Source organism: Pararge aegeria, chromosome 20 (genome assembly GCF_905163445.1).
Source record: "Pararge aegeria chromosome 20, ilParAegt1.1, whole genome shotgun sequence".
NCBI classification, from domain to species: Eukaryota; Metazoa; Arthropoda; class Insecta; order Lepidoptera; family Nymphalidae; genus Pararge; species Pararge aegeria.
Genome location: NC_053199.1, coordinates 5,829,865 through 5,856,214, shown reverse-complemented (window position 1 = coordinate 5,856,214; position 26,350 = coordinate 5,829,865). Strand labels below are relative to the sequence as shown.

Here is a 26,350-nt window from a genome sequence, read left to right as displayed (position 1 = left end):
GTAAATTCTTAGTTAATAAACAGAAAAAAACAAACTGTGCTAGGATATTATGTATTATTAAATACCTTTTTACTTCTATAATAAAAAAAGTCTTTTTTTTTGTCTATTTAGTTCGATCAAAATTTCCTGTACGGAAATTGGTCCAATTTTACAAGCTACAAGCTTCCGGTAGTTCAAATCTCATGTGGAATGTACTTCATTTAAAGTAGATTCTTTTTGGAATTTAAAAAGTGGGTCAGAAAATTCATTTAAAAACTGCTCCCAGGCAAATTACAACTTTTTAAAACGTTAAAGCGGGAAAACCTATCTGAGTTGCTTGTCCGCCAATTCTAAAGACGCCTAGCTTATTAGGTTTTAAACTTAGTTTAAGATATTTTAAACTTGTTACACGAAATATATTCATATATTTTAAGGGTCAGTCATCAAGTTAGTAAAATAGGTTTATCATTTTAGTTTCGTTGTTTGTTTGTGCGAGCATCCGTCTCCGTATCGTTCAAACGATTGTATTTAAATGTCCTTGTTTCGAGTGCGCCTTGGAAATAAATCAGTTACCTTGCTGAATAGATCTGGATTAGATTTAGCTAAAGTTGCTATCTGTTAAAATATATGCTGCACGATTTGAATGGGGCCTTTCCCACCATTTGGCGTATGCACTTTTTTTGACCAATAGATACTCTATTGATATCCGTGGAATTTCCCAACATTAGTATCCCATACTTCAGAACTGAATAAACTGTTGAAGCTTTCCGCAGTTTGTTTTCGATAGTTGGAACTGACGACTTATCTTATAGACCATGAGATGTAGTGTTACGGTATTCTTTTTAAAGTGGATAATTTTGGTCGTCATTCTGCCTCATTTTTAGAATGTTGATGGTCCTACGTTCGATTCTTAAGCTATGCGAATTATAATGGTTTTAAGAAATGCTGAGTATTACACCAGAGATAAGATACAGATCACGCTATATAGATCATATAACTCATGCACAGAATTAGGAACATACGGAAACGGTATATACGACTAATATTGATTCATCAAAATAAACTCCACTTTAGAAAGGCTTCTCAAAAAAACTGTATACCATTTAGCAGCTGACAGTATTTATTTTACCTCTAATGTTCTAAGCGTTCACCAAAAAATGGGAAAAAGTTTCTGAGCTACCAACATTCCGCGGGTGTAAAGTGAGACGTTTGCAGTGCTTTTTTACTGTTTTGTGACACAATGCACTGGATATTATAATAGCTGAACGAGGATTCTGTATAATCTTAATTCAAAGAACTCATGTAAATATATATAATAATATAATATCCGATTTGTACATGAAAATGCCACTTCGGTTTATTAGTCGAAATACACCCCAAATCCTTTTACGAGCAAAAGGCTTTTGAAATGGACAGGTACAAAACCCCGTAACACGCTATCGGTGGATGTATCTCTGCCGCTTCATCCCTTTGTTACGTTTTAATTCTTTTTTGAACTGGGCGCCTGAATTTTGAATGTCGATATAAATTTAGTTTTAGTAAATTGTAAATAAAATTGCGCTATCTGAGATTGATTTACGCAAACGTTTCTAGACTAGTATATCATGGGGTAGATTTACAAAACGTTAAAATATGTTGTAATTACAAACTAGCTACCCGCCCAATTTGTAAACCATACATCACTTTTCTCCTTATATATATATATATATATATATATATTCAGTCTGTCACCTTTGCATTATATATATATATATATATATATTATATATATATATAATGCAAAGGTGACAGACTGACTGAATGACTAACTGATCTATCAACGCACAGCTCTAATCCTTCATTTATCAATTTATTTTTCAAGTTACATCCATGAAACTTTGATTTAAGGTTTTCGTGATTCACAATTACGTGTTTCACAATTTTTAAAAATTCCAAGTCCAAAGACATCAAATAGGGGATGAAAATTTATTTGAAAGTTTCTGATTTTCTAAGTAATTTACGGTCATATTTTTTTATTTGCAGCAAGACATTTTTTTAAACCTTTTTTGTTAAAGTTTACCAAAACAAAAATTAAACGTGAGCAAAGCCGCGGGCAAAATCTAGTTTAAAATAACTTTCTTTGTCTACAATCAGAAACAACAGTGCATTTTTTTACCTGAACTAATATGTAAAGTGTAACAAGATGTTGTAAAACTTTAGCCATTGTTCTATAACAGACGTTGCTAGAAGTTCGTTTTATCAGCGATTTCTCCCATTTTATTTAAAAAGTTTTCTGCCCAAGTTTGTAAACAATTTTAGCGTTGAGAGTGTTCTTGCACGGGGGAAACGTTATATGCTCTTACATTGCCAATTACGGAAAAGAGGTCGTGAGACTCGCTCGCGAGCAGTTTTAATTACATTACTGCTCATCTACTATCGTTGGCCTGTACGCCATGACGGACGATTCGTACGCTGTCCATATAACACATTTTGATTGCTAAATACTGTCTTATTGGTACTTTCAACTAAATACCACAAAGCTGTGGTAGTGGGACACATAAAAAATAAAAATTTTTGTTCCTACTGTTGATAAGTAATTCATCGAAATAGGGACTATTTTTTAGAAAGTTATTAGTTTTACTACGAAGTAGCACTTGTGTCAGGCCGTTCTTCCATAACATAAAATTTAAATCATTTTCAAAGTATTAAAATATATAAGTATATCTTAATATGTTAATAGACGATGACTATGATGACGATTGCTAAAGAAGTCGATGCGCTATTCACGTTTTGAAAAATCCCCCAAAACCAGTGGTTTGCAAAGAGGGTATGCAGATGATATAAAACTTAAAGGTAGGCTTTTTATAACTCTTACAATGCCTATCCGTAAGTTTTATATCATCTGCATACCCCGTGCATACCCTCTATGCACGCCACTGCTCAAAACCCAACGTTATAATTTAAGGAACGTCTTCTAGTTCATTTATATTTATGTTAAAACAGCGTTAACATAAATATAACTATTGTCTTACGGACGGCAGCCCTCTATAAACGTACCTACTATAAAGAAAGGAAAATTTTACGTACCGAGCACCATTTTATATACAACATGCTCAAAGTAGGTACCAATATTAAATGTACTGAGAGTTTGCGTACGGAACTCACCTACAAAGATTTCTAAGATAAATTCTTTTTCGGCATCTTATCATAATAGATGGGGTACTTGCTTTCCAGCAAAGCCATCGAATATAAATCACAACCAAAAAAACAATCTCGCCTAGGCCCCTAAACTCCATCGTTTTGAACAGGAAACATGTTTAAATGGCTAGCACTACTTTTAGTCTATTTAGTATCGTTTTATCTTCATCATATAAACCGATAGACGCCCACCACTGGACATAGGTCTTTCGTAGGGAGTTCCAAATTCCACGGTTCTGTGCCGCTTGGATCCAGCGGCTTCCTGCGACGCGCTTTATGTCGTCTGTCCACCTCGTTGGGGGTCGACCAACGCTGTGCTTACCAGTTCGGGGCTGCCATTCCAGCACCTTGAGACCCCAACGTCCATCCTTTCTCCGAATTATGTGCCCGGCCCATTGCAACTTCAGCTTCGCGACGTGTTACGGCATTAAGCGCCATCTTAAGTTCCCACAACAATATGGCGGATCGTAAAGTTTAGGGGACTTGTAAAACTGATACTTGTCAGATGAAAAAACAAAACACACACGTACAAAATCATTACGTTATTACGTTTCATTGCGTTATACTAAATTGAAAATCCTGTATCTTTAATACGGGATGTTCTAGTTTAGGATACAGAATTCAAACGAATTCTTAGTACTGAGATTAGTAAAACCTTATATTTCTAGAGTCTAGACATTACTTAGTTGTTCTAGAGGCCGGGATATTAAACTTTTAAAGTTGATAGATATTGGGGTTTTCTATTTAAAAATATTTATATCAGTCCAGAATTAAGAAATTGGTAGTCTCCCGCCCCATGTCACACGGGAGAGCACGTTTACTGTCGGTCCTATTGGTGTCACTAACATGTTATAATTTTGAGCGTTAAGACCCACCAACACACAACGTCAACAGATAATGGTGATAATTTAGTACGTCATTAAGCTCATTGTGCTCCTTGTGGTCATTGGGCATTGTACTCTAGAGTTTTGAAAACGTTGAAAACACAAGCGTCACTTTAGGAGAAGAATAGGTATTGAAAAACATTTTTTGACCAGTCATTAATTGTTGAGACCTTTCTTTGGCAGGGTTGTGAAAAATAGCGGTTGGGTTTGGGGTAATTTGAAAATCAATCTACTTTAAAGGTAGCTCCTACACTATGCTGCCGAGATAAAATTTAACGACGCCAGTTGTATGCATCAATGAAATCAAATATTGCTTTATAGACATTACATACTCTACATTGAGCGGAAAAAAAACACTTTGCTGCACGTAAACCCACAGGAAAAGAAACATTAAGGAGTATACAGTAAACAATGTAGAAATGCAAAGGCGACCATATTGCTGTAAGCAATCTCTTACACCTTAACCTGTAGAAAGGACTTAAAGAGAACTTAAAGAGTGTTTTAATATATACATAAATACCAAAAATGCATATTGTATACAAATACATAGATGATTTAAATAAATAAACGTAATATAAAAACATAGAGTATACATAATATATTAAAGTAGATTTTAATACATAATTTACGAACAATAATAAAGCAACCACTTAATATGCCATCACACAAAGAGAGGTAGTAGTCCTTCAGACGACTCTTAAATATAGGAAGGGAGTTACTTCCACGGATTTCAGCAGGCAGATTGTTCCATAGCATAATTGCCTTAAAGGTGAAAGAATTACCGATTGAGGCAAATATCTGTTATGCAAGACGACATTAAAATTAACTTCATCAATCTTCTATAACTGTACAGATCTCTACTTGACTAAAGATCTCTTCCAAAGGGAGGGTTTGCCCATCATCATCGTTGCGAAGAAGAATTGGTAGTAGTAGCACAGAGGACGCTGCCACCCGTTCTCTGTTATATTCCCCTAATCGTATCATCCGACAACCGCGGTTAGCAGTGCATGATTGTCCATGTTATTAACGTCAATGTTTGTGAAGATGATTGGGTGTTTGTTACACATAGGCTTCAACAGAATAAAACTAAATTTTGTAGTTTAAATCTACACACATTGTGTACTTTTAAAAGTCCAGTGTTAATAAGTACAGAAATTCCACACGGATAACGTCGAAGGCCATGCTAGTACTACTAAAAAAATTCCCCACAAAATATCCTTTTGAATATAAATTTAATAATATAAAAATAACCAGAGGCTATTCTTTCCGTTGAACCCTCATCAGCCAATTGGAATTTTTACAATGGGATATCTGTAGCAATATTTTATATTGGAATTTTTGATATTGAATTATGTCAGTTTTTGTGAAAATAATGATGATAATAAAATGGTCGTCCGTAAAACAGAATGTCACAATTCTGGCATAAAACCTATTTATACTATAAATATATACCACTATAACCATATTATATTTATAATCAAATTTTAGGTACAGGTCAACTATTAATAAACGAGTGGATATTCTATATCGTAGAAAATTTGTACAAACGTAAACGTTACTTTATATATAAACAAATATTGATGTGTATCTTGATCTTCCAAACATTCTCGTATTATTCTCATACAAGCTGTTAACTGCTGTTTTACCAGCGTAGATGAGAGAGGTAAGCTGCGAAATCGCCTTCAACCATGATCTCAAAATATAAAGCTAAAGCTATGTGATTTTCTAATATCAGACTGGTAGCAGATAAATAGTTCGGCTTGTATTATTAAATATGTAAAGAAAATAAAGCGATGTTATTTTCGTCATAATCGCCCTTCATTAGCCTTCAATCGTGTAACCATTGGACAATCACAAGTGAACGTTCTGAGGTTCCGAGGTGCCACTTCAGCATCGAGACGCGTTATTTCGGTAACTCTGGTTCTATAGACTATGCATCTTCACATTTCTAATGTGATTGCATAGACATAATCCAGGCATAGTTCACTCCATCGCCCGCTGTGCGACTTTGGGCGTTCTTATGGCGGCCGTGATTGGTTGACGCCACCATTACTTCTTATATGGCGTCCTATTCGCTATATCTGTGTTCTAAGTTTGAATGTTGCATTTGAGACGCAGAAATAGCAGTTCTTTTCCAATTTACGGAGAAAACCCTCAATTTAGTATTCTCGTAAAATTTTACTAGTATTACACTTAGTTATTTGAATATGTAAATCTATAGCTTCTGGCATTGCATAGCATACCTATTTGCTATTCAAGAAAAAACAAACTATAACACTGTAGTGTCTCTTGAATATTCATTTTTGAATGGTTTCATTGTTTGTTTGCAGTACGTTTAAAGCTTCTTTTGTATATCTCCGAATGCAAGCTAGGTATATCTATTAAACAAAATCTAGTTCGGCTTTCCTGCTAAGCGGAACATAGCAAAATATATGTAATGCCTTAGGGACGTTCCCCTGGTGCTTTACAGGGAACAAAAGTATGCATTATAATTCTTTCACCTGGAGGCAAGCCAACATAGGCAATAACCAAATAAGCCAATAGCCAGGATTGCTGTAAAAATTTTTGTCCAACATTTGTTCCAACATTTCATATTATAACAGGAATGAAAAAGAATAAATTGTACTTACAGCGTTTTTAACTTTAACCGTCAACATAAATCACACAATACATGTCGAGGACTGGCAGACTTTTGGTAAAACATTGTAACATGAGAAATTAGGATTTCTTAGGAGACTTTAGCGAAAATCGCACAGTCACCATTTACGTCTAGTCTCGGCTGTAAGTAAGATAAATGTCAGCGTAGGGCGTGAACGTTATAAATGTGTACATGTAGAAAAATTTCTTTACTTAACTAGATATAAATATTTTCCGCCGTTTGTGTGTTCTAAATCCCAAAACGTTAGTTTTTCCCAGGATTAAAAGTAAAGCTTATAGGGTAACTTAAACGATAGAAAAGCTTGGATGTGAATAGATTTAACTACATAGCTAAATATTAATGAACTGTGAGATAGTGATAACAAAAAAAAATATCCGGCTAAGTTTTTGTGAGCTGTTCTTAGACTAAGTCAAGTTTGGAACCCTCTTTACGTTTCAGTTGGCGAACGTAGCTCACAATTATGTAAATTTATATGTGTGAACGCTTCATAATTGCCTGAATTGGGCCTACATGAATAAAGATTATTTTAATTTGAGAATTCTATTCTTTGAAGTCTCCGGGATGAAAGGTATTTCTATGGCAAATTTCACGGCTCATTTCAGTCGAGCTGTGAAGCCAAGATAATAGATAACAAATGCAATTTTTCTTTCAGTACCGGGAAAAATCTATCCGGCGTTGCATTGACTATAAGCAAGATGCTTAAAATATATCTATAATCGTATAATCTCAATCATTAATAAAGAAAAAGATTTCATTCGGGCTACTGTATAAGGTACTGTTACGAGTAGATCAGCAGTGATCAATTTATTTTTTAATCTGAGATTTAAAAATAATAAAACCAAACGAATTGTATAATCTTAGACCGAATTTGCTTTTCCTATATGAAAAAAAGTATATCTGCTCTTTATAAAGTCAAATTGCTTGCAACGTTTGATGTCGCTTAAATTGCGTAGCTTTATTGCCTTCAAGCGGGCTGAAGGCTCGGCAGGCGTTTAATTTTATTGCCTACAATATACAACACATTGGGTATTATCTAACCCGATGTTTGATGTAGGACGATTTTTCAGTTCAATTATATTATTTTTAAGATTGGAATTTTTCATCTTTGGAGTCTTCATATTTATTTCTAATATTATTTTATTTTACGCCTTAGGCTCCCTGAATAGAACGCTATAATTATAATAATAATAATAATAATAATAATAATAATAATAATCATTTATTTGCAAGAACGTTTGTACAATATAAAGATGTTGGTAAACAATATAGTTATTTTAGAGAGCATAACATTCTACTAAATTAATAGTGTGCAAATTTGGTTCATTGGATATTAAAAAGATCCTATAGCGAAAAAGCTTCCTAATTATACCCTCTATCCAACTTAATCCCATCATCATCATCATCATCATCATACAAACCCATTATTGACCCATATACCCATATACCCCTACTACAAGGCACGGGTCATCTCCCACAATGTGAAGGAATTAAAGCCGTAGTCCACCACTCCACACACCTTTTAGAACATTATGTAGAACTCTCAGGCATGCAGGTTTCCTCACGATGTTTTCCTTCACCGTTGAAGCAAGTTATATTTGAATTGCTTTAAACACACATAACTTATTCAAGTTAGAGATGCGTATTGGGACTCGAATTAGGCCATCTAAAAGTGAAGTCAAAATCCTACCCACGTCGATATATCATACACACAGCTTCAACTTACTAATTACCTTTAAACTATCTTACTTGCTCTGTAGTATTTATAATTCTGTATTTTTTTCTGTGGCAACACAATAAAAGTATTTTTATTATTTATACCCTTAAGGCTGTTCAAAGCTTGATTATTAACCTAATTTTACTGACCGTTTGTTGCTTGTTATAAATTTTTGATTAATGCTTACTAAATGGCACACAAAACGAATTCAAAGTTTCACCCTAATAGATAATATACCCTTCAATTGTTGTTACTGCTCATCCATCATCTTCACTAGTTGAGATCCACTGCTCGTCATAGCTCTCTATATTCCACGGTCCTTTGCTAGGTACCGGATTTCTACGCTTCCCTGCGACTTGTTTGATGTCATCCGGACGGATGACATCAAACAAGTCGCAGGGAATTTACATCCGTAGAGGGCATCTCCCAAATATCTTTTTTGCTGTGCGGAGCTGTGCTATTCTACTTTGGGATCCCAACGTCCATTTATTCTCCAAGCTTTTTATTCCACTTTAGCTACTTTAGCTTCGTAACTCTAATTGGTCTCTTCTGGTTCATCTGGATCTCCTCAGTTTTAATTTGAACAATTAGAGGTAATCCCAGACCTTCAATAGATGATGTGCGGATTGATAATCGCTTATGAATAGTTCCAATCAGATCAAATTTAGGTTATACGAGATAGTCTCATATAAAAAAAAGTCTATTTGCTTTAGAACTTCTTAACATACCACCATTGCTCTGCTACCACGTTTATTTGTAACGTTTTGAAGTGACAGAAATTGCGCAGCTTTATTGCTTTCAAGGGAGTTCTGAGCTTGACAGGCGTTTGATTTTATTGCCTTCTGCAATATATTGGATCTATGAAACACTCCGTGACTAAAAGTATTCATTTTTAGATTTGATCATGATAAACGTAGGAATATATTTCCTCACGTAGGCAAATAAATACTCTAAGTCTTAGAAAATACAATTCAAAACCTTTCTTTATTTTAATATGCAATGTGAAAGTACTTTTGATTCGTACATTAAATATTTTCCACTGTACTTGAATTTCGATGAATGCATTAGTTAACTAAGTATTTAAACAACAAACCTATGTTCTAAGTAAAAGCAAGAAATAAATTAAGCCAAGTATTCCTTTTATTATCTCCATCTAATAAAACTTATATGGTTACGAGACAAAATGAACGCTAAATCCTAGTTAGAGGATGTGTCAATTTATTGGAATATAGTTGTAAAAATTTATAAGTAGAAGTTTAAGTTAAAACCAAGTTTCTCATTAGTCAAGTGAATAAGCTAGATTGTAATAGGCAATAAAGCATCTTACTAATGCTGGTCTAATACAACAACAACTAGTATAGTTGTGACCGTTCCTTGGAATACAAGCTTCTATTATAAAATGAGTTACACTAACTTTCCAGCTAAAGCAATAGCTCATCTCCAAGCTTGTTTATCGTTTACTAGATGTTGCCTGCGACTAAACTACTACTACGCAAAAATTGTCTTGATACCTTGCACTGCGAAAAATACAAACAAATGTATGCAACCTTACGTTTTTGCGGGATAAAACTAAGACATTTGCTTTTCCACCTTATACTCGTATCTGTGCCAAACTTCATCCAGATTTGATCAGCAGTTCAGACGTGATTGAGTAACAACTATCCATAGAAAATTTTGTTTTTATAATAGTAGTAAGATCTTATTTTATATTATAAATTTAACCCATATGAAGTTATATATGAAGGAGTTATACATGAAGGTTCAATGGTATATATGTGTCTACATCTTAAAATACCTCACCACGTAACGAGGGAACGTGCCGTTTAAACTAATCTATCTCCCGTTGATTTATAAACGGCCTTTTAATTAAATGGAGGCAAAATATCGGCACGCCTTCTCCAAGGAAATTATGCGAATTAAGAGCATAAAGCCCCAACTTGCGCATTTAATTGCTCTCCCGGTTCTAACCGACGTAGGAAATGAGGAATTCATGGGATCCTCTCAAGTTTCACGAACTGTATGTATAATCGAATTGCTAAGGCACTAATAGTCTGTCGCAGTGATTTAATATTTAAAACAATACCTACGTATTGTTCATCATGTTCAATCTATTACAGGCCCGCTATAGGGCACGAATCTCCTCCCAGAATGATGAAGGGTTGGCCGTAGTCTGCCACGCTGGCCTAGTGCTGAAGGTGTGGGACAGCTTCGAGTACATCATAGAGAGCTTTTGAGGCACGCAGGTTTCCTTTATCGTTAAAGCAAGTGATATTAAATTTAATTGCTCAAATATAAAAACATTTAACTCCGAAAGTTAGAGGTGCGTGTCGAGGATCAAACTCGCTTCCCAAGAAATTTTAACGACTAGTTACATAATATATTTTACATATCTATAATGTTTATATATCTATATATCTATAATGTATAAAACATTATACATTATAGATATATAATACATTATATATCCTTAATGTATAAAACTTCATCATGTATATTGTATATAATTGTATGTTATATACAATATACATGATGAAGTTTTGGAGCTAAGCTTTCATCTGGTTTCACGGATGTACGGATTGTCCGGATCTAGGTTTTATACACGGGGCTTGCCGAAAATCATACATAACGGCTATCGAAAAAACAGCACTACCAGTCCGGAGTTAGGAAATTTGCGTTATTTATACATGCTTACTGGCCTCTTAAAATGCTCTCAGTCATTGAGCGGGCTATAGAGAGAGTAATGTTAGGAGTATTAGGAGATCCGTAGAAGAACTAGAGTTAAAGACATAGCTCAACGAGTCGCAAAGCCGAAGTAGTAACCCCGAACCGACCATAGCTGAAAACTCAGCTTTGGTCATCCCCCAATGAGGTGGACAGACAAAATCAAACTAATCACTGGAATCCGCTGGAAACAAGCAGTCCACGACAATTACCTACAAAAGACCTATGTCCAGCGGTGGACGTCAATCGGTTGAAGTGATGATGATGATGATGATACGTGCTTAAAAGAGCACGTGCATATCTCGTGCTCGATCCCGTTATATTGCGTCCATTATATTAATAATTGCGTCGAACAGTAGGGTATTTATAGGCTCTGTACGATGATGACGATGCGACAAATGTTGTACCTACTGACTTTTACCTTCTAAGTTATGATAGTCCAGGTATGATACGATGATTTGGAGCCTGTTCGGTACAAACAAACAATCAAATAAATCTTCTCTCTTTACAATAAAATACTATATGATAATTATATGTGTATTACAATTAAAAACCATGTTGGATGTATATATACCAAAGCTTGTCTGGGAGAGATCGCTATATCGTTAAGGCCACCTTTGTACACCTAAATAACTAATTTTATGTTTCGGTGTTGTTTCTTTCCTTAACGTACCTTGTATACTTTACGTGTGCAATACATAATTCGCACAGACAAATCTATCTAAAATTAAGACGCCCATTATTCAGGTCCTCTTGTCTGTGAACAAACAGATTCCTTAGGTGTTTCAAATTTGAATTGCGTCGACTAAATTTTATATTACAATTTTACTGTAGTCTCAATTACAGTCTCTTTTGAAAACGAGTACTCGACACAGTCAAGTGTGATGGAATTTCAGGCTTCACGGTCCCGCACACTGAAGCTTTGTAGGTAACAAGATTTTATTGCTTTTGATCATCAAAAATTGAATTTGATTCACTATCTTTACGGCAAACATTTTTTATTCACTAAGGCATCAAAAATATACTTTATTTTAAGTGTTTATAACTTTTTTTTTTAATCCCGTAGCAACCGTCTCAGTTCCTGGGATAAAAATTATAGCCTATATAACTCTCCGTCCATTCAAGTAACTGTATGCTAAAAATCTTCAATCAATACTTAGTAAGGGCGTTAAGATAAAACAAACAAACAAACATGCGATATATAGTTTTGCATTTATTTGCAAGGATTACAAACTTAGGACTGCTCGTAACTTAATCCACGTCAAATAAGATTTTTCCATATAAATTGTATTCCTTTTTCCACACCAGTAAAGGTAGTTCTCTAATAAATGAATATATTATGACAATACACATATTGCCTCAAAGTAAGCGTAGCTTGTGTTATGGGTACTCGGTTAACTGTACTAGGATACTTATAAAATACAGATAAACACTCAGACACTGAAAAACGTGTTCGATGGGTTCGTGCTGTGGGAATCGAACCCACAGCATTCGACTCAGAAAGCAGGGTCGCAGCCAACTGCGCCAATCGGCAGTCAATGAAAATTTTAGTTACGAATTTTCACGCGATCCACATTTGAAATTTTTAGGGGTGGATTTTTCTAAAATCTTTTTTGACGATATCTAGGAATATAAAAGAAACCTATCTTCTGACTTGAAGGCTCCAGGTTTGAAGATTACTTTTTTTAAATAAACTTTCTGACCTCCATAATTCAATACCTTAAAATAATTGTGAGAGTTTTGTAAAAGGCAAAGGCAAAAATTATTTCAAAATCACGGATCACTCTCTCTCTCATTCTCTCTCATAACGTAACGTAAATAAACTTTATATATTTCTACGTAACTAGGCTACTTTTCATCCCAGTTAAAAAGTTAAATCAAACAGCTCCCACGGGATTCATAAAAAAACTTTATAAACAAGGAAGAAGAAAGCGGGCAACAACATTATTATGTGGGCATATAATATTATTACATGCAAAATATTTTTGATAGAAAGTTTCAAACACATCACTAAATAACAAAATCGACATTTCGTAAGCCTGCGACCGACCTTTTCACTATATGATCTTTACGATACAGGTTCACATCTTAAGAGGTACTTCATGAAGTTCTTTCTTTTCAAACTCTAGAACATATCTTGTTAGATCTTTTGCGGTTATCAATTTAAAAGCTTTATTAAATTGTTGCAAATGTTTTAGCTTCTATACTATGTTTTCTATTGAAAATAGTAAATTATATAAACCCATCGAAATATCAGTACATACATAATAAAGTATAATTAATATAAAATAAAAACTTTAAATTAGAATTTAAAATATATAATAAAAAGTAACACCTGTTTCATTGTTAATACAAAAGCAACCTTTAAAAACAATTGTCAACCCTCAATAATTATAATGACTTAATATTACATTTACATGTATATCGATGAACTTGTGAACGACTGTGTGATTTATCAATAATCTTATTTTTTTTAAAACATAAACCCCAATTACACCTATTGTATTTATCACCAAATATTTTTTTATAAAACTTTGTAAACTAATTCTCTTAAAAGTAGCCTAGCAAAAAGTTGTGGAATGCTTTTGAGAGCGTTTTATCTGACTATGTATAAATTTCACGGGAGCCGTACATTTTTCCGTGATAAAAATAGCCTATAAAGTAATCCTAACTCCATTCCAAATTTCAGTTACATTAATAGTTTTTGCCTAAGAGTTCTCGAAAATGTTTCCAAAAGGCGTGTGAAGTATATTAATTCGACCTTGGCCGGTGTGGTGGATTGCTGCCTAACTCCTTTTCATTGTTAGAGAAGATCCGTGCTTTGTGCTGGGCCTGTAAAAAACTTACGATGATTTATATATCTTATCAACAAGCCTTGTGTGTGTACTTTCTAAACATATCAGTCAATAATTTGCCTAAACTAGCTGGTTATATTGAATAGTGTTTGAATACTGAAAATATGACATTGCAAATAATTCAAGTAGTTAACTTTAGAGTAAGAAGATTCGAATATATTTGTTTATCATCATAAGCCAAAACTCTTCACTCAAAAGTTAGGTATAGGAGAATTATACAGCTAAAAATTACGATACTACATAACGTCTTGACAATGATAATTTTAATAAGAAACTTAATAAAATATGAAAAACATTCAACTTAAATTTAATTTTTTAATTTTGGCAGCCGGTTGGCTTAGTGGGCAGTGGCAGTAGCTTTCTGCGTCCAAGGCCGTGGGTTCGATTCCCACAACTGGAAAAATGTTTGTGTGATGAACATGAATGTTTTTCAGATAAACACCCATTATCTGTATAAGTATTTATGTGTATTATATTCATCAAAATATTCATTAGCTATCTCAGTACCCATAACACAAGCTACGCATAATTTGGGGCTAGATGGCGATGTATGTATTGTCGTAGTATATTTATTATTTATTGTTATTTATTTAATTCCTGCGATATTCGTGCAAGTAGTGAAACACTCGCAAAGTACCTAATTTAAGTACACAAACTGTTAATTTATATTATTCTAGAACGGGAATAATTGCCAAAGGGAAAACTCCTTTTAAATTGTCGCTTTGGCACAAATAACTTGGAAACGCGGAGTGTTCTAATTACCTAGGCTCCTTTTTTTAGGTAAAAACAAATTAACGGTAATTAGCATTCTGAAAGCCTTTAACGGTACGTTTATGTGACATTTTCCCTTATGATGAAGCTCAAAATTCTTAAGTTTAATAAATTTATTCCCTTTTCTTACAACGATAAACATCGAATTTTATTAATAATTAAGTTAGATACTTCGAATACCTTTAGGAAAGATTAAAAAATTATAAAAACATTTGCTTGGGTTAAGTTACTGTTCGAAAATTTATATGAACTTGAAAATATACAGTTATTTTAAACGTAGACGCTTTAATGTTCTTTATTTGTATATAATATTATTATTTATGTCGTTTAATCTATTGATCCATTATAATACACGCGGTGTTAAATTTAACAAGTGAAAATTGTTTAATTTAACGTTTCATTGAAATATTTCAACAAAATTCTATCAACCGAAAATCGGGTTTCATTGGAAAATCTCTACGTGAAAAATATTTAACCAATTTACAATAACGAATACACGAAATTTTTGCTCTATAAATTCAACTCGAACTTTTTACTTTTATCATTTGCGATACGGTTTTTAAAACGAAATAGTTGTTTGCTATTCGTAACGTATAACGAACGCAATTTTCCTACACTAATATAATATAAACCTAAGGGTAACCGAAATTATAGAAGGATTCAACAGTGGCTCGAGTCTACGTGTAAACGCATTCTATATTGCACCAGTGTATAAGCAAAATTAAAAGACTGCTCTACTTTTGTAAGAATTAGAAGAAGAAGAAAAAATATACTAACCAATTAATTATAAGTATTACTTTAAACTTTCATTATTAGAAATATTTTAACGTGGCAAACCATAGTTTTAAACTCTTTATGTATCCATATTTTATGAATATTCAACGATTTCTTTGCCAATTAATATTTACCTATTTTGGAAATTATTTGATTATTTGGAATCGTCACTCTTGAGGTGCTCCCATTGCGGAGTTTTATTTTATAATATGTCGTTTTATGATTGTACAAACAATGTGTTACAAATACTGTAGGAACATACGAAATTGGCATTGGCATCACATTGGCATCGTTACAAGATAAAAAATAATACATAAAAGTATGTGCAAAACATATATTGATATTACAAAATTTGGCGCAAAGATTTGCTGAGCTTGCATCCTGGAGACGTACAGGATAATTTTAATCCCGGAAAAGTACTGCGGTCCGTTCTCGAAGGAACAATGCTCTTATTTTTTTTAGATCATATTAATAGAGCTCTCTATAAACCAAAAGTGAATATAAACAACTGACTTACTCGAAATGGACGGATGTTAGTAACATCTATCATCTATCTATCTAGTCTGTCAAAGGTACAGAAGTCATTAGTGGGATTGAGTATATGCTTTTATAATAAATAATTCCTACGGTAATTTTGGACCTACCAATGCATAAGTATTAATTATGTGTTAAAACACAAACAATAAATCTATCTATCATCTATCTATCTATAATGTATATTAATGATCTATAAAATAGATCTATAAAATAGATCATTAATATACATATTTAGCGGAGCGGAAAATATTATCTAGATAGAAAAATTATAAAGATTGTAAAATGTAAAATGATGTTGAAATCGCACAATCTGCTGATTTTCTTCTACATACTTTGCCTAGTTACTACAAACAGACGTTTCAAAAATACTTATAAACTAGCCCCCTTGTGATAAAAAACTTGAATTTTGAAATTTTTGGATTTGATAAAAAAAAAAATATCTTTGCATCATCCTTCTTAGCCTGGAAAAATAAATCGTTCCCGTTAGATTCCAGAAAAACGCTGGCGAAGTCGCGGTATTTAGTCAATCTATCAAATAAACTCTTCTACGCTAAAACAAAACCCGGGGTGTATATAAAGACTATTTACTTAGGCCAGCATCGTTAAGGGAAATTTCCATAACATTGACGTTACTCCAAAATTCGTTAGTTATAAAGTAAACAGCTAAGCAAGCGTGGCCTGAGATGTCTGGGAGTGCTTGATAAGAGTAATGGAATTGCGTACTTACGATGTAATGGACAGAGTAACTAGGTAAAACAGCTTGAGTGGAGTCACTACCACTTTTATGAAACTAGATTTGCCCGCGGCTTAGCCCACGTATAGTAACCAATTAAACTGTATCCCTTTCCAAGTTATGCTGACCATCTAAAAGATAACCATCAAAGTCACTTTTGAATTTATAGATAACAGGTCTTACTGGCCTGGTGTTTAGGGCTTCCGCTTCACTTTGGGAGGACCTTGAACTCCTAACTTGTCTAATTTAAGTGCATTTTAAGCAGTTAATTGTTATCACTTGCTTAATCATTAAAACATCGTGAGTAATTCAGCATATTTGACAGTACTCCAGAATTTTCTCAAAAGTGTAATAAGTCCACCAATCTGCACTTGGCCAGCGTGGCCTACTACGCCTTAAACCCTTCTCACTCCTTCAGGAGATCCATGACCAAGTAACGGGCCGGTAATGGATTTTTAATGATGACGATGATGGGTCCCACATCCGAAGATATGTGTCTTCTAAAAGCACCTCACATCATCACAGAGTATAATTGCTAAGATGAGTATCAAAAGTTGGATCGATTTTTATCCCTCGAACTCCAATTTAGGGCTACATTTGGTAGTGTAAAAAGAAAGAAAATGATTACAATGCACGCAGCGTTAATATAAAGTACATTAAAGTCCTATTTATTAATAACATTAATGCAATTTGGTTAAATGGTCGAACACATTGTGGTAACACTGCAAAAATTGGTAAACAATATACTTTTTATTACTTGTTTATGTCACTGCTATTTTTAGTTTGATTATAAGAGATACTTTTATAAGCATACGGCCCATGATTTCTTACAGTGATATGTACTTTACTTTACGAATATGTATATTATTATTCGCTCATAGAAATAGGTTTCGCAAATAAAAAATATACTTTTTAACGACCCGTTAGGTCTTCTTACCAAACTATTTAAGATTATAGGTCACTCAAAAGGGTTTTATTGGAGTCAGTGAATGGGACTTCTTATTATTTTTTCTGATAAACGCTTTGCTGCATCTTTTTATTACATTCAATTAGAACATTGATTGATTGCAGTAATATAGTATAGTGCCATTAACCTTAGAATTCCGCATAAGTTTCTGAGAAATCTTGGAGTTAACAATTATTACGGACGGACGGTCGGACCAGTTGGTGTTCTCTTTAATTAGTTCTTCCCTAGCCGATTTTGGGTCAGTGATCCTTAGATAAGATTTTCCAAAACGCTGGTAATATTATGGTGCTCCAATGTGTGCGCGAATACAGGTGCATTCTCTGTTATCTCACTTTCTGAGCTCCGACACAACCAGAAAGGGGTAAGGCGTAGACACGCTGTCCAAGGCACAGCTGTGAATCACCGCCTATGTCAAAACTCTGGGCTACGACTAAGAATTTTTTGAAAGAAAAAGTCTATACTAAAAAGTCATGAGCCTGACCCGGGATCGAAATCAGGACCTTGTGATCTGCAATCAAACGTGATCACCACTAAACCAACACATCTTGTTGTGTTGCTAAGTTAATTCCATATAACAATATTTGCCTAAAAACATGTTCTTTTGACGAAACATCTGTAAAACCTAAAATTAATAACGTACCTACTTGTTTGCGGATTATCACAACAGTTTCATTTAATCTCGAAGTAGCTTATTACATTTTACGCCTGCGTTACGTTCCGGAGTTTAATGGCTCGCGCTTGATTAAATTTTAAAACTAGCGTAGCTGTTAGAAAATACTTGTTGACGTTTAAAAACCCTTACGGTAAATTATGATACGAGTCTCAGCTTGACCTCCTACTCTCCGCCCGACATCAAAAGAATATTAACAATGCAAATACCTAAGTGCGGACTCATTTCCATCATTTAGCCCCAGTAACAAAGAAAGTTCATTCATTCCTGCATTCACTCGCGAAATGTGGCATGGGGTTACTATTTTTTCCTATGCAATTGTTATTTTAATTCGAAGTCAAAATAAAAATTCATTTGTTTTAAAATAGTAGTATAGAAACATATAATGTTACAAAAAAAAATGGGTACTTCTATGTTCAAAAAACCCGTCCCACTGTTCACTTATAAATAAATATAGAATAATACACATAAATACTTAGAATATACATATAAACATCCAGACACTGAAAAACATCACACAAACATTTTCCAGTAGTGGGAATCGAACCCACTGCCTTAGGCTTAGAAAGCAGGGTCGCTGCAAACTGCGCCAATCGGCCTTCAATCGGCGTTATAGGCATGGTATCCGCTGCTCTTATCTCTTTAGACTTGTATGTTGGACTTTCTAAGTAACATTATTTCTTCATAACGGCCTTTAACAGTCCACTGCTGGACTAAAGGCCAATCCAAAAAAAAAAAAGAAGGGTTTGGGCAGACAGGTTGGTGATCGCAGTAGAGGATAGTAGTAGCATAGAGGCTGCTGCCCGATCTTCGTTATATTCTCGTAGTCGTCTCGCAAGGCGAATGTCGAAGAGACACATACAGTCGTCACCACTCCGGTCACAACTGTATTCTGATCTGCAACACGGCAGAATATTATTTAATATAATAATAATATTTCTTACAACTAGGCCTATCTTTATCAACCGCCAAGTCTCATCATTATCTGTTTATGTCTCTAGAATAAGTGTGGAACATTCCATCCATAAGAAGCCGATATTTAACTCAGCAGTTGTTATTTTTCAGTTTTGAAATTATACATTAATTATTTATTTATTAGGAAATTCGGTAATTTTAATCGTAACCCTGCTGTGTGCTCGTTTTTTTAAAATTAAAAATTAAAATAAAAATGTATCCAAAAATTTAAAATTTAAGAATTTTGAATAAGTTTTTTATTTGTTCTGTTATAATTAATTTTCAAAGAGACATAATCACATTACTGCGTTTTACAACACAACTGAAATTACACTTAAGCACGTTTAATAAAAAAATATGTGACTTTATAAATGATTTATATTCTATTAAATTTTAATGACATCTCGTTTCTAAAGTTCTACTTAGAAAGTTCTAAATTGGTATTATAATTTATTCTGCGGTACAAAGTTACTATGTTGAGAACAATAAGCCGAACTTTGCCCTGAATCCGACTAATATGTCAAAATGTTCGGCACGCTGCTAGGACAGCTGTCTGAAACGAGGACATCGATATTATTCGCAGCGTATGCTAGGTCAGAACGGATCTATCACATCAATTGTATAGTTGACGCGTGTACGAGTAAGCGTATTCTCGTCGTAGCCATTAAATACGAATCGGAGCCCGTATCGACCTTGGTTGCATGATAACGCACTTTTTGTCTATATTAATAAGCAGATCCTGATCTTAAGTGGAAAAACATATACTAAAAATAGAGCCACAAAATTATAAACATACAGAACCCTCATTCAGCCATTATTGCATGCATTGTGTTCAAAAACAATCAAAACGGCTCACTTCACACCCGCGAAAAGTCGCTAGCTTAAAAATCCCTATTTTATGGTAAAAAATAATTACTTTCAACTGTAAATGAAATGACATGACTAACCGCCTGTTCGAGAAACACTGCTAAAGTGGAATGCGTTTTGATGCTTATTTGATAGTGCAACACCTCGCAGAGCATGCAATGTACATGTCCTATAAAGTGTCGCTCTGTGTCCATCATGTACCTCATTGTCCTACCACGCTACTCGTACAACGTGTCAGTGGTAATTACCGGGACAGATAGCTTTACGTACTCTCCGAGGCACGGGTTTGAACCAGTGGCGTGCACTTCAAACACAAAAGCACTGCATACCCTAACATTTTCATATAACTGGCAATTTTACTTCTTTATGCTTACCCTGTTCCAAATTCCTGTGCACGCCACCAATTTTCTTATTTCCGGGCTTGTGCTGAAAACTTCTTGACAAATATACTCCGATCCGTTGTAAAATACGATAAATTCTTTATGAAAATTCTGTCTTATTCGACAGAATATATTCGTAATTTTCCATAAAACGTGTATACTCTGATAGAGAAATAATCTAACTCCACGATGCATCAACACATCAACAATTCAAAGCAAGATATTTTATCCTGTATAGACAACTATATTCTTGTATAGAAGTTTATTTGTGTATCTCCAGGATGCTCTAGCTAGATCCTTTTGAATGTGATAAATATTGACAAGAATTATTCAGACGTCAAGCCTTAAATATAAAAATACACTTTGTAGTTGCTGCAAATAGCTTTGATATTTATGTTTCTAAGTTTAAAGAGTTACGAGTACTATTTCCACTTTAACTGACCACAATAGGAACAAAAGTATTTTTTTTAATTTTTTTTTTGATAGATTCATTTAATACAAACACGGATCGTAAGAAACGTTTTAAAACAAACTAACACACTATATTTAGAAATATTATTTTAAATATTGTCATTTTTTTCTGAAGCAAACTAATAAATAAAAACATTTGAGTCAAAAGGTTTAAAATATAAAGAGTCATGACATTAACAATCATGACTCTACATTTTGTGATATTATTTCTATTACAAAGGAAATGTCACTACAAAATGTCGCAGTATCACATACAATAACAAAGCTCGGTTCAGCGAAACAAAATGGCTAGAAATTCTTGCTTCCTCATCGCTTTGCCGCAACGTTGTTAATCTAATCATGCACACGTGAACTGACACCAGTTAGCGGATAATTGGGTTTTGAATCAGCTTTACTTTGTTGTTATGTTGTTGGACCTTCCCTTACAATAAGCGAATGATGGGCAGGTACTAACCTTTTGGAATTCAGTTTAAAAAAAATACAGGAATAAGTATTTTTGACTGAATGGTTTACTTTGAAGCGATTGCTTTGAACAACTTTAAACTTAACTAACGTACTTTAACATTGAAATAAATAAACTCACAGCACAAAACAATGTTGTGTAAAAGATTTAGGATACAACTAGGACATCATGCCTTGATGGCTATGCTATAACATTTAACACTGTCTCAAACGCATTTTCTTTGGTACAGACCAATTCGTGAGCGACATTTCATCCACATTTGCTACAGGAAAAACTGCCGATCACTGACGCTGTTTCGACACTGACCTATCTCGTCACTCTCCTCAGTGCAAGGACATCTAAATGCGATATCATGGCTTCTACACCTTTCCACTACGCAACTACTTCATCTACGCCTGTCGATCGCTAGTTTCTCCCAAAATGTATGATTAATGTGAGAGTCATATCTGCCTCGATGAAGTTTTTACAACGTGGCTGTGAGTTTTAGATTCATGTCCTCGTCGCGAATAAAATACAGTTTTAACTTGATAATAACTATGAAACAACTTGACAATAACTGTAATTATTTTTTTACTGTAGCGTTGGTGCGGTAGTTCAAAGGTCAATAGTTATATATTATAGTTGCTTCAAAATACATTCCTATAACAATCAATCATCTGTATAATATTATTATAATATGAATAAAACTTCGGTTCTAGCATATTAATCAACTTTTTTCACGGGTCAAACTCAAGTAAATTCAATTTGTTTTGGCACTGCTATTTGATTTCCCATATGAATTTGCTTCAATATTTTTATTGAAATATAGATAAAAAAAAGTGTTACTGCGGATCCGATTAAAGTACCTACATTCGTCTCCTAGGAATTTCGGACTCGGAACAATGTAATAAAACGTGTTATGGTTACGTAACACTTTATTGACAGTTACCTACGTCTATTAACTATTTTATTTACATTCACATGGAATATAAATTGCTTAAATTTCAGGTGCAAATGACTACGAATATATATTTTTTTATTGCTTCTTTGCTTTTTATTGCAGTAAAGTTATTCTATTTATGTACATAAAATGCTATAAGAAACGTTACAAGAGATCTCGTTTGTTTATCTGTTTGCTAGTATCTAGGCTGGTTTTGACCAACTGCTCCGTTGGTCTAGGGTTAGATTTGTCGGTCGGGTCGGCAAAAAAAGAAAGGTATTAGGGTTTCTGTTAAAGAACAGTCAGCAGTTTTGCATAGTCAGTACATATATGAAAATTTAATTTATGTCCATAAAAATATAACAAAATTTAAAAAGAAAATGGACTGTAACAATATAAATATAAGAAGCAAAAATAAACTCGTTGTGCAGTTTACTAGGCTACACAAAATTGTAAATTCATTCAAGGGCAATTATATATTATTTTATAACAAATTACCAAATGAAATCTTTGAGATGTCTCTCAATAAGTTCAAAGTTTATATAAAACGTAAGCTTAGAAAAATATTAACTATTATAATATTAAGGATTACGTAAACGATAAAAAAGCTTGGGTGTGAATTGCTCTGGCTTCATAGCTGAATATAAATTTACTGTGAGATGGTGATAACAAAATTGTTGTGGGCTCTTCTTAGACCAGGGCGCGTTTGGAACCCTCGTAGCTTTAGGTTTAAGTTGGCGAACGAAGTTGTCACCATCCCCTTACAATTATGTAAACATTTATGTATGAATGCTTCTTAAGTGCCTGTGATAGGCCTACATGAATAAAAAAATTTTGAATTTGAATTTGAACTTCTAGTACCACCGCGAAGTTAAGAAATAAGTGTCAGTGTCAGTGTCAACCTGCGTGCCTCGATAAGCACATTTAGCCATCTTTTCCGGTTATATCACTATCATGTTTTACTAATCTTTAAAACCCACCAACCCGCCTTAAAGCAGCATGTTGTGTCTATACTTAGAATGAGTCTGTGCCTAGCAGTGGTACGTTATCCGGCTGCGAGTTTACCTCTGTAAAGACTGACTGATTCCGCCAAAACTTTTGGAATTAAATAGGACTTTGTAAAGAGTGGCCTTAGCTTTTAGGTTATGTGACAATGAGGCACGTAAAGTTTAAATATAATCTATGATTTTACATAACAATAATTCCATCAGCCACAAACAAATAGTTTATTTTCCAAAGCCTACCAAATCTTATTAATGTAGCATAACGGGTCTAAGAAAGATATAACACAACTAACACAACTTAACTTGGAAGATATAACACAAGCTTAGCCAATAAATTAATTATGATTCTTCTAAGCTTGTAGGTACTATATCTTTATCATAGTAGAAGTCTTATGTTTCTTTGGCCGAGTAAATACATACCTATTCGTGACAAAGTTACTCAAACAAGAACCCTCGTTGATATGAGTACAGTTTTTATAATATAAGCTCACTCAGTATATGAAACTATTGTCTAACTTGCATCGTACCGTACCACAATTCGCTTAGCGTTGCGGCCTACTTTGCCGAAAGTTTCCACTTTTTGTTGCTTTCAATAAAACCTTCGAAGGATAGTTAAGCGGTGATAGCCTAGTGGTGTGGGGGAATTAATCCCAGCACGATACTCAAATTTTTATAGGCGTTTTAAACAGTTAAATTATCACTTGCTTCTACGGTGAGGAATTTTAAGGAAACCTGCATCCCTGAGAGATTCTTAATGTTCTAAAAAGTGTGTGAAGTCTACAATCCGCACAAGGGCAGCGTGTTGGACTACGGCGCGGCCTAACCCCTTCTCTCTGTGGTAGGAGACTACAGCCAGCCGTTAATGGATTGATATGATGAATAAAACCTTAATTTTTCCACACACAGTATACTTGCCTCCACGAGAACCTGTTTCACTACCTCTGCGAGGAAAACGGCGGTGCGGTGACACTCCCAGCAGCGCGAGGCGATGATGCCTGGAAAATATACTTCAATGAGAACCCTGAGGAGATTGTTGACGAGTTCGCCATGAGATACGGCATCGAAGCTATCTACCAAGCAATGACGTAAGTTTAGAATTTCATTATTAGGAATATCCTGTCGTACTGAAACTAGTTTTACTTGTAAGTTAAAGAATAGTTATGAGAAATCGGAAAGGGAATCGGTGAGCAATGTATTATTGTTTAAGTCAAGAAGTTTAAAATTTAATGAGTTTATCGTGCTCCCTAAAGCTTATGGCCGATTGACGACCTCAAACATGTTCTGTAGGAGGAATCTCTTTAACGAAAACGCATTTTTGGTCAACCTTTTGAAGTAGGATTGTGCAACATTTTCTTGGTCTACTTCTTGCCTGAGGACAAGAAGTACCTGTCGCTGCCCACTGCGCCAATCGACATTATCTTTGTATAGAGGAAAATACGGTTCGACTAAAGAGTTTAATGATTCATTTTATTTGTTAACGATACATTACTTTTCGATTTCCCTCGTGCAAACACGAGGTATCCAATTATTACATAAATAATCTGAAAAAAGAGTCCAAATATTTTTGTAAGTTTTTGTAAGATGAATTTCTTTATTTTATATATTTAATAAAGAATGCATGCCTCGGGTAGGTTGAGTCTGTGAATGCCACTGACTGAGAGTAGGTATGTAGCGTTTGATTTACCGTTATTTATATTATATTCCAGGCATTTTCACTGTCTTTCTACAAAGTATCTTTGCGCGGGTGTGCCAGCTGTCATGTCTACCCTATTGGCAAATATTAACGCTTACTATGCCCACACCACTGCGTCTTCCGCAGTTTCCGCGTCAGACAGATTTGCTGCTTCAAACTTTGGAGTAAGTATTATTTTCGTAAAAATAACGTTATTTGTTTTCGTCATTATATTTGAAATCCAAAATACTAGCTTTTTATAAAATATAATAAATCTTGTTTCCATATTTTTGTATGTACCGCAATATAGCGAGTAAATATAATATTATATTCAATATTATTTAAGTAAAAACTTACCTAAAATCTCACTTTTTATCAATAATGTGTTGATAAACAGAGAGATTGAAACAGAGTAACTGTCGTATAACTTTTGTTTAAAAGGTGATTCGTAGAAAAAATTTCTTAATAGAACAATTATGTATTAATATAGCCAAAAAATTACAAGTGAAAGTGTCAATAGCTTTTGAGAAAGTATTTGGACATAAGCGACACAAGACCATGAAATGAATGGTTAAGAATACCAGGAAATAGACCTAAAACCTATTGGGATACTATAGGAAAACCTATGGGGTTTTTTCTTACTAGAATAACCAACATTTAGCAAAAAAAAAATTAAATATATTTTTACAGAAAGAAAAGTTTGTTAAACTGCTCGATCAACTGCACAATTCACTACGAATCGATCTCTCGATGTACCGAAACAACTTCCCAGCATCAAGCGCTGAGAAACTCATGGACCTCAAGTCTACCGTCGATCTGCTCACCAGCATCACTTTCTTTAGGATGAAGGTATTTTGATGTTAATGTTTACTACACTTAATTAATCGAAAACTAAAAAACTCTTTGTTTGCCCTTCCTAACTCAGCAACCAATTAACTAGACTCTTTATCCCAGGAAAAGTAAAAGTTCCCGCAGTATTGTATAAAACCGTAATTAACGCAAACGAAGTAAGAAACGAAACCTGGGCAACAGCTAGCTGTTCCCGGGTCTTCGTCTTACTAAAGATTTACAGTAATCTACCACTTTATTGACCTCTAAATATTGTTATTGATATAAAAGACGAGGATACTTTTTTATAATAGAGATAAATGTATAAGTTTTTGTATAAGTCCTAATCAT

General features: G+C 34.1%; 1 protein-coding gene across 7 annotated transcripts in view; it reads left to right on the top strand.

The window, feature by feature from the left end:
- LOC120632507 (protein unc-13 homolog A) overlaps nucleotides 1-26,350 on the top strand; it is a 64,173-nt gene that overhangs the window by 25,830 nt on the left and 11,993 nt on the right. For all 7 annotated transcript variants that reach the window (XM_039902323.1, XM_039902325.1, XM_039902324.1 and 4 more), the window contains 3 exons: nucleotides 24,406-24,584; nucleotides 25,206-25,356; nucleotides 25,862-26,020. In XM_039902323.1, coding sequence (XP_039758257.1) covers nucleotides 24,406-24,584; nucleotides 25,206-25,356; nucleotides 25,862-26,020 — 489 coding nt within the window. The remainder of the gene's footprint in view (nucleotides 1-24,405; nucleotides 24,585-25,205; nucleotides 25,357-25,861; nucleotides 26,021-26,350) is intronic.